The sequence below is a fragment of the Hipposideros armiger genome, unplaced genomic scaffold (assembly GCF_001890085.2).
Source record: "Hipposideros armiger isolate ML-2016 unplaced genomic scaffold, ASM189008v1 scaffold_65, whole genome shotgun sequence".
Lineage (NCBI taxonomy): Eukaryota > Metazoa > Chordata > Mammalia > Chiroptera > Hipposideridae > Hipposideros > Hipposideros armiger.
In genome coordinates this window covers 935,191-949,471 of record NW_017731415.1, presented here as the reverse complement: position 1 = coordinate 949,471, position 14,281 = coordinate 935,191, and the positions used below count along the sequence as shown (strand labels likewise).

Sequence of the window (14,281 nt, the reverse complement as noted above, 5' to 3'; positions counted from 1 at the left end):
GGGGGGAGGATGGGCAGGGAGGATTCTTGTTGTTGTTTTACATGATTAGTGAGAAGGTGGCAGAAAAAAAAAGAAAGAAAAAGAGCAAATAAGTGTCAAGTGTGATGTGCTGAGAAATGACAGGCCGAGGCATAGAATTCATTCTATCAGTGACGGGGACCTACTGAAGGACAGGGGTGAACTTGATCAGACTTCTGTTTCAGAAATTCTCTGAGTAGTGAAGTTTGGTTGTAAAACAGATGGAAGGCAGTGGGATCCGTTATGGGACTCATTGCAGTGGTTTGGATGAGAACCCAAAGTGGGTCAAAAGAAAAAAAGCAGAGAGGAGAGACAAATTTGAAGCTGAGGAGCTCAACCCTGTATGTGAAGTTTGACATGTCCTGAAATGGTATCAGACCAAACTTAGATATAAGATGAACTCAGAGGAATGATCCCAGAAAAGTAAATGTTAATGAAAGGATGATGGGAGGGAGGGGCTGAGGAGCAGGCATGTGCATTCGTGCAGGTAAATAAATCTATGGAAGGGATTTCACATTATTTTCCACCCAAAGCTTTGACATTCGTTGGGCTAATAGATAAACGTCCATATGCATAGAGTTTTCTTTTCTTGCCCAGAAAATAGATTTGGGATGCAAAGGGAAACGGTGTTTGCAGTGGTGAAGAGGGGCTATCCATGGATATGTTTCCCTCTCTACAAGGGTTTTAATTCTATAAGTAAGATTTTTTTTCCCTCTGCCTTTGGATTAAATATCTCCATCCCTGTGAAAAGAGTCTTTAAAACTTCTTGAGAGAAATAAACCGATGCTTCTTCCCATGATTATTTTCGGTCGTCATTTGCCCTGACGGGCAGCCCTGTGAGAACTATGAAGAACTGAAATATGGAAAACTTTAAACCAAGTTGCTGATGACCTTGACCTTGAGCTCCAAGGGAAAAAGGTCAAGGAGAGGAGCTCTGTTCTGCAGAGCTCAAAAGAAATGTTGTACCTGGTAGTAGGAGCCATGGACATGGCATATCTGTATTGATATGAAGGAAGAGAAAACACCGTGTGATGACAAGGAACAGGAACCAGGCTGGCGTACCCAGTGTCATGCACGTGCACCACTTAGCAGATGCTAGTTGATTGTCCTGTAGGACAAGCTGAACAGTGTGTGGAAATCTTCTAGAGAAACTGGCTGCAGTGGAGAAGGGCAGCCCTCTTAAGTCTTGCCCAACTCTAAAAATGCCATGATGCTTCTCCAGGAATATGTAGTTTGACCTGAATTTCCTGTGTCCTGTCTTATTTGAAAAGGGCCACGTCCTTTCCTAGCCACCATATAGGACAGTCTAAACTTTTGTATAATAGCTTTCAGAAAGGAGGGAGATAAAAATGAAAGACAAGAGGCAAGGATGGGTACAGTTCTGGCTGATGTAAAGACATTGGCATGCACGAACAGTTTTAACCTAGGGAATACCTAGCTACCTACAAACATGAAAAGAGGATTTTTAAAAATCAAAGGGAATTATAAATAAAAAGGGGGCAGAACATATTTCTCCCCTGTCATACATGCTTTCCATTTAGGGTTGGCATCAGCTTTTAAAAAACAGAAATGGAAATTTGAGTCATATGGGGAGAAAGAAAGTGTAATTCTTTCTAGCATCCTTAGACATATATTTAAAGCTTTCAAATGTAACTCTGAAACATAAAACGTTTGCATGGAGATATTTTCTGCATTGGCTCCTCTATATATGTCATTTCTCTTTGCTTCCCAGAACTTGTATTATTTTCTTTCCCTGATTAAAAACAAAAACAAAACCAAACCTTGCCAACTTGTAGCTCTAATTCCGAACTATACCAGGGCTAGTCCAGGACCAGTTTGGATGAGAGTCAGCATGGTGAGAAGACAGATGGGGACTGATGGAGAAGAGCAGGAGGGGGTGGGGTGAGGCACCAGATAAACAGTACCCTGGGCAAAAGTTCCAGTGACAGTTGCAGCAGAATAGGTAAACTGAACAAATTTGGGGGCTGAGGAAGAATGCAAATGAGGTGTCATGAGCTAGACTAGCAAAAGGTGCCAACTTCCCCGTAACTTTCCATCCCAGTCTTCTGAGATCTTGTACTCGGGGGTGGGCGTTGCCCGTAATAGCTTGAATATGGAGAAGCACATGTTCCTGCTTCAGCAGATGCATGCCTGTTTTTGCACACCCACCATGTGCCAGGGGATGAGCGAGGCTTCAAACAGCAGAGTTCCAGGCTGCACTTCGGGAGCACTTTCTCCTAGAACCGTTTATTGCGCACGCTGGAATGCAACGGAGCATCTTGTGTAGAAAGCACCGCCCTGGGTTCTGAACATTCAGAGATGTTTAAGGCACTCGGACTTTACAACCCAGTGGGTGAAACACGCATGGGGACCCACGATTTCAAACCAGTTGTCATAAGCACCATGGAGGATACACACAGCAGTCGCCGTGGCGGCACCAAGGGATGGCATCCAGCCAGGGAAATCTTTCTGGAAGCCATGGGATCTTTCGGGAAGACATGGAGTTTAGTTAGCCAGCGACATTTTCATGGCAGCATGACCAGTGTAATGGATTCTGTGTTCAGGGGATAAGGCCAGAGGCCAGAGAGGGAATAAAACAAAACAGAAACGGTGGTAGGGAAAGCAGCACTTCAGGGACAAGGTGCGCGTGCAGGGGTGGGCAGCAGCATTCTCTGTGACCGCTTGACTGTAGTCACATTTCCAATCAACTTACTTTGATGGGCTGCCTTGTAAACAAACACATCTACCAATTATTGTGTTGTTGGCTGAAGTATGTTCCCAGTTTTTTGTTTTTTTTTTTTAAATCTTTTGGAATACAAATGGTGTATTAAATGGAGTTAATTGAGAGTAACCTTTTCACTAGGGGATCAATTGTCAAACCTATTAAACAATTCCTTAACCATGTTGTTTCATTTACCGATACCCAATAAATAAGAATCCATTAAAACAGGAAGGGTTATCAAGTTGATAAGGTGTTCTGGATTTTTGGGGGGAGGGGTGGTCACAAACCCCTATGTGATTCTGATGACAGTAGTGGGCTGTGTCCTCAGAAAAATGCATTTACACTTTCTACCCAATTTGATATCCTTTTAGGAAATGAACCTTCCGTTGTCTGTACCAAGCCAACCTGATCTAGAATGAATACTAAATTTTGAGGGGGCCAGGATAGCATAGTATGAATAGCATAAGCTCTGGAAGCCAATTGCCAGGCCTAATATGCTGTAACTATAACTTAGGGTAAGTTATTAACTGTTCTGTGCCTCAATTAACTTACCTGTAAAATGGGAAGAATAATAGTAATTATTTCTCAGTGTTTGTGAGGATTAGATTGGTACAATAAAGCATTTAGAACAGTACTTGGAACATAAGAACTCAACGAAATGCTAGCTAATACGTCTATTATCCTGACTAGCTTCACCCTCTCAAACTAACTCTGTAAGCTAGACTGGGAGACAATTTTATTTTCCTCTAGGCTTAGCTACTTTGGTGATCCCCACTGCTACAAAGTGATGAAATACCCGATATGTGAATTGTAGGAGGATTGGAAGGAAAGGGTTATATGTTGAACGCAGAAAGTTCTAAATACTGCAGTATTTTCTCCTTAGGGGCAGCAGAACCAGCCCTTCATGCCTTCACAGCCACTTACCTTTCCCTGTTCTCATTCCACACAGTGACTGAAAATAGGTCAGCGTCAGGACCAGCCTGTTTACTCAGTGAATAACAAGAGCATACTAAGGTGAAGGTGTCAAATTGGTGTGAAAATTATTAGCCGAGATGTTGGAGCGCATATTGAAAAGGAGGTTATTAGGAAATAAGTAACGTTTGAAGAGAAAAGGGCTATTTGCAAAGGGAATCCTTTGGGGACATGAGAAGACCATCCAAATAGGAAAAAAGTTGAGAAGTCTTTATTCTACGCGGTCGGCATTGCAAGAGCTGCTGCTTGCTCCATGCTGTGTTTTCCCGTGGGGTTGTGTATTTTTACCAGTCCCCAGTTTCTAATGAAAACATGTTTTAACTCCTACCCTGAGGGTTCGAGTTAGCATGATGGGTAGAGGAGGATGTCCACAGTTTTCTTGTGGGAAGGTGTCAGCCAAGTCCCACCCTCTGGCCTGCAGGGGCCAAACTCAAGTGAGAAGTAAACGGTAAACCACAAAGGAGACCCTTGTTTTAGGGATGTGTAGCAGTTTAATAACTGGAACTCAGAATATATTTGAGCCCTTGAAATGTGTGCCAGGTACACTTATAGTTGAGCTCAGACAGGAAGAGGTAACTGTGGGGAAGGCTGACAGCTTCTTCTAGGAAATGATTCCATTACCTGGAAGTCAGGTTGTCTTTTCATTAGACCTTGAAGTTCAGAGTCATGAGCCCAGACTTTGTTCCTGAGAGAAACTTCAAAATGTGATACATGTGGTATGAGATGATGGGTGTTAACTAAACTTACTGGGGTAGCCGTTTCCCAATATGTGTATTGGGAAACTATTATGCTGTACCCCTTCAACTTAGAGTGTTGTATGTCAATTATATCTCAATAAAACTGGATACTCAGAGCTTAGTAACACCCAGAATTAGATGAAGTGAATACACCGAGCATTGATAATGTCATTAAAAGCTCCATTTTTAAAGTTGGAGCTGGGTTGCTGCAGAGCTCAGGAGAAAAAGTAGCTTTGGGCAAAAGGAAATCATGAAGTCAGGAAGAAATAACTGTGTCGAGGCCCTGGTGACAGCCTTGCAACAAGGAAGGTGGCTCTCCAAGGCAGGCTTAATTATGTCCTCTGGCCCATCCCCCACCTTCCAAAGGTGCTGTGGTGAGTAGAGCTTAATCTGGCTTCCACAGGACCTGTGAGCCATGGATGCTCTGTGTGTGTGTGTGTGTGTGTGTGTGTGTGTGTGTGTGTGTGTGTGTGTGTGTGTGTGTCACACGCCTTCCTCCCTGCACTGCCCTCCTTCCCTGCAACACACACACCACCGATGGGGAGGCAAATCGATTCTCTTGCCACATACGCACTAAGTTTCCCTTCCAAGCCTTTGAGGTGTCGGAAGGGCTGTAATCTTGAGTCTGACAAGAACAATCCCTGTACGCTGTTTCCCATTAGCATCCCCTGTCAAAGCCCAGGGGATGAAAGCCTGCTTGCAACCCTGCCTCACCCGCCTGCCTGCCGAGACGCCTGCCAGGACGGCTCTCCACTCTCCCAGTGTCTCAGAGCACACTGTTGTGGAGTTCTGTTTATAGCACTTGCCCCAATCTGCTCCTGAATCAAATTTAATGGTGTCTTTTTCCCCCGTATTTAGAGCTCCTGCAGGCTGAGCCTTGCCTATTTTTTTGAGTATCCTTCTGTCGTGCCTGGCAGTAGATTTGAGGCTGTCCCATTTGCGATCCAGTCCACGTTTATTAGATGTTATGCTTTGTTCCAAGGGATCATATAGCCTCTTCTTCAGAGGTGTCAGTTTATCATAATCCTTACATCACATAATTATGCTTGTCTATTTGAGTCGGCCTGCCCCTAATAAACAGTGGCCCATTGTTCTTTGTTACCCTTAATACCTGTACCTTCTCAATAAATAACTCTTGAATTAATAGATAGTTAATGATGTATACGAGTATTTCTTAAACCGTATTTAAAGTAATGTAGGCTGTTTGTAGTAGGAGAGTAAGAAAAGGCTACCAGGAAAAAAAGGTTGAGGAAAAAAGGATTTGAAGATCTTATCACCTTCAAATATTTATTAAACAGTAGGAAAGAGTAGATACTTTTTTTTTAAGGAACACAATTTCTTCCATAGCTACTAATAAGGTTGTGGTTAAATTTTTAAACATACATTACTATTCATGACTTAGATTTATTTCATAAAACTTTCTGGGTTGATGGTTAAATTTTGAACTGAGGACTTGAGAGATACCACCATGATTATAAATTTATTAGCTTGGTGATTTAGTGGTCATTGCTCAAGTGATAATTTATTATGCTTTCAAAAATGTTTTCCAAAATAGTAATGAATTTTATATGACTGGGCCTTTTTTTTAGAAATTGAAATAGAATTTGTTTTTAACCTTCAGTGGCTGTATGATTGGGATATTATTGAGGTACTTAAGAGGGAAGATGTGATGATTATTGGTTTTTAATATTTGGAGCCCCACCTGTTCTTACATGGGCACTAGGAGTTTATTTGTTCACTAAGCAAGTATGTGAGAGCCACACTAAGCAAATGTACACGCCCGAGGTACATGCCTCTGTGAGATCACCTGTGTGTGTGTGTGTGTGTGTGTGTGTGTGTGTGTGTGTGCGCGCGCGCGTGCACGTGTGAGCGGGGACAAGTAGTGAAGGCTTGATTCCCACTTGCCTGTCTTGGGGAAGGTGTATAGCTGCAGGAGGGGGACATACAGCTACAATGTCTCTCACCAGTGTAACATCCACAGTAAGGAGCTTGCCCGGAAGACAAGGGTTCCTAAGCCCGGGGAAGTGGGGGAGTCGGGTGGGGGGTGAGGTGAGGAGCTGGGGAAATGCTTTGTGGATCATGTGCTATCCAAGACGAGTATAAATGGGAGTTTCTCAAATACACACGGGGAGGGAATGACATTCTTGGCCAGTGGATGTCAGGCCACACAGACGTGAAAGAGCTTTGTATTTGGACTGTGGGGTTTTTAAAAAAACAAAAAATCTATAACGTAAAATGTGAGGGGCTGAGTGGCAAGAGACAAGGATGAAGAGGACAGATTAGATCACAAAGGGCCCGGCATGCCATTCAAAGGACGTGTAGTGGTAGCATGGAGGAGACTGCTGTTCTTGGATTCATCCAACTTCCTGTCTTCACCCCCTAACGGTTCCTCCTCATCTTTTCTCTCCCGCAGTCCTGGTTGCCCAAGCCAGAAATCTAGGTATTTTCTTTATCTGGTCTTTGGCTATCATGTCCCACATCTGATCAGTAACCAACTACCACCCCCTCTTCTTTTTAAGTTTCTGTCTCATCTATTCATGTCTTTCGGTGCTCTGCGCCCTGGGTCTAGATTCCATTCTTGTTGTTGTAACGGGCTCCTACATGGTCCCCAGCCTGCCACCCCTTTCTTCTCCAGCCCATTGTCACACTCTAGCCAGAGAGAAACTTCTGAATGCAAACCCGATCTTGCCAGCCCCTGCTCAGGGTGATCTGTGTGTGGCCTCCTGTTGCCCTTGGGTGAAGTTCGCTCCTTGACCTGGCCTTCAGGACCCTGCAGCTCAGCCTCCGGCTCCCCAGGCTCTCTCTCAGCTCCCCCCAGATCATCTCGGGACTCACCTCCTGCCCTGCACGGCCTTCTCCTGCCCCTGCTCCTCCCCCGGGCCCTGTCACCTGGGTTGTTACTTCCAGAGAGTATTTCCTGACTTTTCAAATCTGGATTTAGAGCCCTCGTTCTGTGGACCTCCCATACTCAGTATTTGCCAAACTGTCACAGGTATGAAACTTGCTTAATTGTCTCTTTCCTATAAGAGACTGAATTCTGGGATGGCATAGACTGAGAGTCGCTTGTCTACCATTTTATTTCTAGCCCCTGGTAATAGTGCCTGATAAGTAGTAGGTATGTATTGAATATTAGATCCATGAATATCTAAATTACCTACTCCCATGCTGGCACAAAGAAGAGTATCAGTAAATGATGGTCAATTTTATTGTTTATTATCATGTACGACAGCTGCAACTATTATCTATCTATAGGCAATAATTTCACAGGTACAGATAGGTTATGATAAGGACTGAAAGATGACCATTAGAAGAGACAAGTGAGAAAGTTATGGCCGATCTTTGCTGATAAATGCTCTGAGAAGTGGTAAGGGCACAAGCCACTGTACAGTGATTTAAAGAGTAGCACCCAGGAGAGGAGGCGGAGGCCCAATCAAAGATAAATTTGTAAAAACGGTTGACTGAAAAGGAAAACACTTAGAGAGGGCAGCAGTTAGAGAGGCAGCAGGGTCTGAGGAAAGTATTTTTAGATAATGAAAGAATACTGGACCTGTTCGCAGGCTGAGGACAAGATTCCAGCCTGCGGACAGGTGCAGAAACGGGTGTGGCGTCGGACCAGGCCCGTGACTGGAAGCACTGGCCCTGCATCTGAGGGGCGAGGGAGAAGGCATCCCCAACAGTGATGGAGAAGGGCGATGGGAGGGCTGGCAGGAACGTGGGCAGGAGTCCGGGGAGACGCAAACGCAGCAGTTGAGGGTGATACAAGCACATTCAGTTCTGTTGCCCTAACCTACTCCCGGCTTTCTTTTTACCTTCAGCTGTTCGGGGGACTCGTCTGGATTTTGGTCGCCTCCTCCAACGTCCCTCTCCCCCTGCTCCAAGGATGGGTCATGTTTGTGTCCGTGATGGCTTTTCTCCTGTCCCTCCTCTTCCTGGGCCTGTTCCTCTCTGGCATGGTGACTCAGATCAATGTCAACTGGAACTTCCTGGTAAGGGATTTGCACGTCTTTTCCAGGAAAATGTGGGAAGCATGCTATCTCGTTACGTCCTGTTCTATCTGTTGCCTCTGATGGGTGAGACGAGGTCAGACCGCAGGGCCTGCTGCGGTGCCGTGTGGCCATGTGACCACCCTGCTGGTCAGCAAGGTCCCAGTTTGTGAGATTCCTGTGTTGACAGAGCTGAGCGATCTTTCTGTGACTCCTTTATGAGTTAGATGACCTTTACTCAAAGGCTGTTCTACTTCATACAACAAATGAGTTGCATTATAGTTATTGAACTATTGAACAGATGCCTTTAATAGATGAGTGCCGTGACATATATCTTGAAATTTTCCATTGATTTCTGTTTCAGTTATTAAATACATATATTCTTTTCAGAAAACAAATAGCTATATATTCTACTCTCCAAATAGAAAAGGGGATGTTTTATATTGATAGGCTTCTCCCCAGTTCCCACACCTCAGAGATATCGCAGGTTTGGCTCCAGACCACTGAAAAAGCAAATATCACCATAAAGTGAGTTGCAGGAATTTTTTGGTTTCCCAGAGCATATAAAGTTGTGTTTATTCTATACTGTAGTCTATGTAGTGCATTATGTCTAAAAAAAAACAAAAAAAAACAAAAAGCTGTGTACCTTAATTTAAAAATACTTTATTGCTAAAAAACGCTAGGCTTCTTAATTGACGTAATTTCCATATTGTTCTGTCTCAAGGAAAAGGGGGACCCGAGAAGAGGGAAAGAGATGGGAAACAGCCAGCTGATGGAGCAGAACACACAGCATTTATCAATTAAGTTTGCTGTCCTCTATGGGTGCAGTTTATGGCACCCCAAAACAATTGCAATAGTAACATCAAAAGTCACCGATCACAGATCACCGTAACAAATATAATAATAATGAAAAAATTTGAAATGTTGTGAGAGTTACCGAAATTCGATACAGAGACACGAAGTGAGCAAATACTGTTGGAAAAACAGTGCTAATAGACTCACTCGATGCAGGGTTGCCACAGACCTTCAATTTGTAAAAAAATAATACAATATCTGAGAAATGCAAAAAAGCAAAACACAATAAAAGGAGGTATTGCCTGCATTTTCAATTCCTGTGCTAAATGATCAAGAATTGGTCAATTTTAAGGAAAGAATTTGCAATCAACACAATTCTTAACACGATGGCACCATTCAATTGGATCAACTTATGTCCCTTTCCCATGTCATGTAGGCCTCTTTCATGCCTGTGGTTATTCATTCTCTGGGCCTATCTCGGAATGGCCCAGTGGATCATCAGTTCTAATCCACGGTGGACAGCCCTTTCAAGACGTTCATGACGAACCCCTCTTAGATGTCCACCACACTTGGGTGGTTAGAAGCTTAAATCAGGCCTCTGTCAGGCTTCATAGATGCCCCTTTCAAGTATGGTAGCATTTTATTCAGTAGCTTTAGGATAGCTGTTAGAGGAAATATTTGTTCTTGTCTCATTTACAGAGCATAAGGAGAACTGTCTTCCCGAATGTCATCAACAGTCACATCTAGTGAATGTGGCTGCCTGCGTTACACCAGCCTAGAGGTGAAGGCTTGGGTTAGTGGAAAGCTAAGAAGGAAGTATAGTGCAGTGGTTACAGCCGTGCACAGGCTTCGAAGTTAGGGCTGGTGTGCTTAATTACTGTGGAGCCTCGGGCCAAATATTGAACCTGTATGAATTTCAATTTCTTCCCCTGTAAAGTACTACTCATGCCTACCTCACCAGATGCTGTTAACAAATAATAGAAATAATGTATTATTAAATGCTCAGCTTTGTGTCTGATTCATAATAAGTGATCGATAATCATTAGAATTCCTTAGACACGCCGAGGCTTGCAATACAAATCTTTGAGAGTCCTTCTGTATGTGCTTACCTTTTTGCCTTGATTTCTCATTAACGATGGGAAAATATTTCTAATAATTGGTCAAGTGATGAAGATCAAAGGTCCCTATTTCAGTTACAGTTGGAGGCTTAATCTCCTCTTTCTAAGTGCCTCGTTTTCCCATAATATGTATGGATGAATCAGTCAGTCCCTGACATTGGTCAGCACCCCCAGGTTCTTTTAGGATCAGCCTCAAAGGTGGTATTTGACCAGTATGTACTAGCATAGCCCTGCTGGAACTTAACTACTAGTTAACACATAGTGATTGCCCAGCGTACTACCTCGTCCCAGGTGCTGTGCCCCGCGTTACCTTGGCCCTTCCTCTTGGACTTTCCTGGATCTTCTAATAGCCCAGCAACTAAAGGGTTAATAGCCAGAAAAATAGTGAGTCCCCAGGATCCTGCAGTGCCCAGGCTTCTTTCTAAGTGGCTGAAGTGCATGCCTTACCCATTTTAAATATTTTGTTCCAGTATCACTCCTGGTTTTATTAGACATATGTCCATACCATCCTTTTACTTTTTGCTTATATTGAGTCATTGGTATTGAGGACAGATATCCTAAATTGTATTTTCCCCAATTTGTATCATTACATCTGATATTCCATCGGACAATAAAATGTAAGAGGGTTTTTCTTTATTTTTTTAAATTAAATCACTTTTATGAAAGAGACAGTTGAAATTAGGAAGACCTACCAGTCTGTTCCATAGGTCACCTGCAAAGTTTCTCCTGGGTTTTTTTTTTTTTGAGCTGGAGTAATCCACTGTAATGTGGGGGAAAGTGGTAATAGCAGCACAGAGCACACAGTCACTACACAGGCTCGCTATATGGTGGACGTACTTTCAAGGAGCCAATTCTTGCCTTCAAGGAGTTTACTTATATGCTTGCCATATTTAGAAAGCGCTTTTTGTTGTTGTTGTTGTTGTTGTTGTTCTCTTCTCTTGAGGTTTCCTACATACTCAATCATTTTTGACCACATGGTTGCTTTGGATAGGTTTTGTAATATATCTTGTACCCTCTCAGCCAGGAACGTTTTTGAGTCATGCATGGCATTGTCACCAGATGGCAGCAATTTTTAATTCCTGCATCCTGGAGTTGTTAGATATTAATTGCTCAAAAAAATAATTGTTTCCTCCTGTGATAATAGTTTCATGTTGCTTATGTACCATGCATGAAGGACGCAAGTGTGCATTTTCATAAAGAATGAATTTTCTAGAAGTATTTGTTGTGGGATATTAACTGGCATATTTATAGCTTCTAGCTGTTACTGATCATGAGGTTATATTAACATGCATGGTAGATGTCTCCAGTATTTTCCCCAAGCTCTCTAGCATTTGTATAAATGGTGAAATAAAAATATGATATGTAATAAAAAAGAAAGTGGACTTTGGAACTAGACAGACCTATATAGTTTGAGTTCTCCCTTCAAAGCTTCATCTTTGTGTGGCTTTGAGACAGTCACTTAACTAAAAAGAGAAAAAATTCATCACTTGTAAAATGGGTTAATAAATGGTGGTTTTAAGGATGTTAACAAAAATACAAAGCAATGTGTTGATAATATATTAATTCAGGTAAGATAATGTGAATTTTTAGTAGAGTCATGCTTCATATTAATGCCAGCATCATATGTAATAACCTAATAACAACTGGGTTTTGTATGGGAAATTCCTTTATTTTTTTGTAGAAGTATATGATTTTATTACTTTTTTTTTTTTAGAATGTCAGGAGAGGAAATGTGCTATTGAATTCTATGATTTCATAGGTCTTCTGTGTCTTTAAATGTATGGGGTGACAATCTAATGGATAAAAATAATAATTGCTCAAAAATAAATTACTTAATTATAAAATGTATGTATATATTACTATATAACTGTATAATAGTATGGTAATATAGTTATTGTATAACAACTATAATAACAAGATGTGATTTAAATGCTGTTTTGCTTGAATTTTAAGGACAGCGCCTGTTAACCTGTTTTTAGGTTATGTTAATTAATATTGATCTCAATGGCACCTTAATCTACACTGAAATTCTACACCTTATTATAAAATTCAGTGTATCGGAAGGTTTGCCACTATGGAATCACGGTTGGCCAGTTGATTTTCATTTGGATTCTAACAGCTTGACGTTGCTAAAGCAGACACCAGAAATGGCCGACACAGTTCAAAGATTGATTAAATGTTCTAATCTTCTTGAACCTCAACTTCATCATTTGAAATAAGGACCAGAAAAAAGATCTTCTTATTTGTAACTGCAGATGTCTCTCTTTCCCCTCCGCTTTCAGGACTTTGCTTACCATTTTACAGTGTTCGTCTTCTACTTCGGAGCTTTTTTACTAGAAGCAGCAGCCACATCCCTGCATGACCTCCACTGCAATACAACCATGACTGTGGAACCGCTCTTGACTGATGGCCAGTATAACATAAACGTAGCAGCTACAGTAAGTGTTGATGGCTACAGTTGACCATCACTTCCCTTCCACTGTCAAGGTCTCCAAGTAACTCCTCAGGCAACCCTAGTTTTCTTAAATAACAGCCATTAGCATTCAACATAGAATAGCTATGTATCTGTACAATAACCTTATGAGCCAAGTGCTATTATTGGGGGTGATGCAATGGAAGCACAAAGGTGTTGACATTCCGGTAAGATTATATAATATAATAGCAGTCAGTGGTGGCGGTTGGCTTTGCACAACGAAGTCGACTTTGCAGAAACAATTAATTGTACCTTTTACTTCATGTAACTTCAGACATGGGAAGGGAGATTTGTTCAATAACAAATGTCCAGTACCTATTTGTAATTCATTTTCATTCAGTGAATATTTACCAAGAGCCTACCAGGAGGCTGGTAATTTGCTGGGTGTAGGGGACAGGGATGAGTAAGGCACAGTCTCTGCCATTGAAGAAAGTCCAGGTGAGTGGGAGAGGTAAATAGAAATGGAATACATTCCATGGGGAAATTAAAAAAAAAAAAAAAGTATCCTCCTTAATTCATATACTTAAGTGAGTTTATCATTTTGCATTGGCATAGGTAATTTGGATAAATGATACAGTAGTTCTGTTTTTTTAGATAATTTTAAGGTGTCAGAAATCTAAATTATTCCTTAAAAATCTCTTGATGTTTAATATGACTGTTTAGCAAGTTTGTGATCCTAATGTTTTACTGTTTTATACAAATAGCATATAAATGGTCTAGCACTCCCCATATAGCCATTAAAATCTGTCTGGAGTAGTGCTATCCAACAGAACTTTCTAAATTGATAGAAATGGCCTGTATATGCACTACCTAATATGGTGGCTACTCATTAGTTCATTTATTTCAATTCATTTAAGTTTAAATTTAAATAGCCACATGTGTGGCTAGTGGCTCTTATATTGGACAGTGCAGGTCTAGAGCCTGGAATTTGAAGGGTTAGGGCTTGATGATTCTAAGACCTAGTCATAAGTTTCCCAAGTCTGTGTTAGGATTGTCTGAATTCATTGAGAGTCTACAGTGAATTAGACTGAAGGTGGGATTGCAACGGAAAGGAGGCATGGGTCTAGCTTTGAAAGGCTTGTAGTTTAGATCAGTGATTTTTATACCTTCTTTGATAAGAAATGTAACTGTTGTACTTAATGACATCTTACTTAAAACCCAATAACTGTTTACATTTACTAGGCAAAAGCATGCATGCCCTGGTTGGAGTAGAAGAAGAGGGTCTGCAGTGATGCCCACCCTCCCTTCTCATAAAGCTACCTCTGTCCACCTCCTCATCTGTGAGGCACTTTCATAGAATCCTTGTGATCCAAAGATCACAGTTAGAAAACCACTGGTTTTCACAATTTTACAAAGCGAAGTGCAGGGGCTTAGAACTGACATTTTTCTATCAAGTGTCCTTCCTGCTGATCATCAACTGCCATCGATTTTTCTTTACTCCTTCTGTCCCCTCCTTCTCAATG

At 41.8% G+C, this 14,281-nt stretch overlaps 1 protein-coding gene across 1 annotated transcript in view; it reads left to right on the top strand.

The window, feature by feature from the left end:
- MAL2 (mal, T cell differentiation protein 2) overlaps positions 1 to 14,281 on the top strand; it is a gene marked incomplete at its 3' end in the record, with an annotated part of 29,257 nt that overhangs the window by 4,827 nt on the left and 10,149 nt on the right. The window contains exons 2-3 of the mRNA XM_019642090.1: positions 8,265 to 8,435; positions 12,628 to 12,783. Of these exons, the coding sequence (XP_019497635.1) occupies positions 8,265 to 8,435; positions 12,628 to 12,783 (327 nt within the window). The remainder of the gene's footprint in view (positions 1 to 8,264; positions 8,436 to 12,627; positions 12,784 to 14,281) is intronic.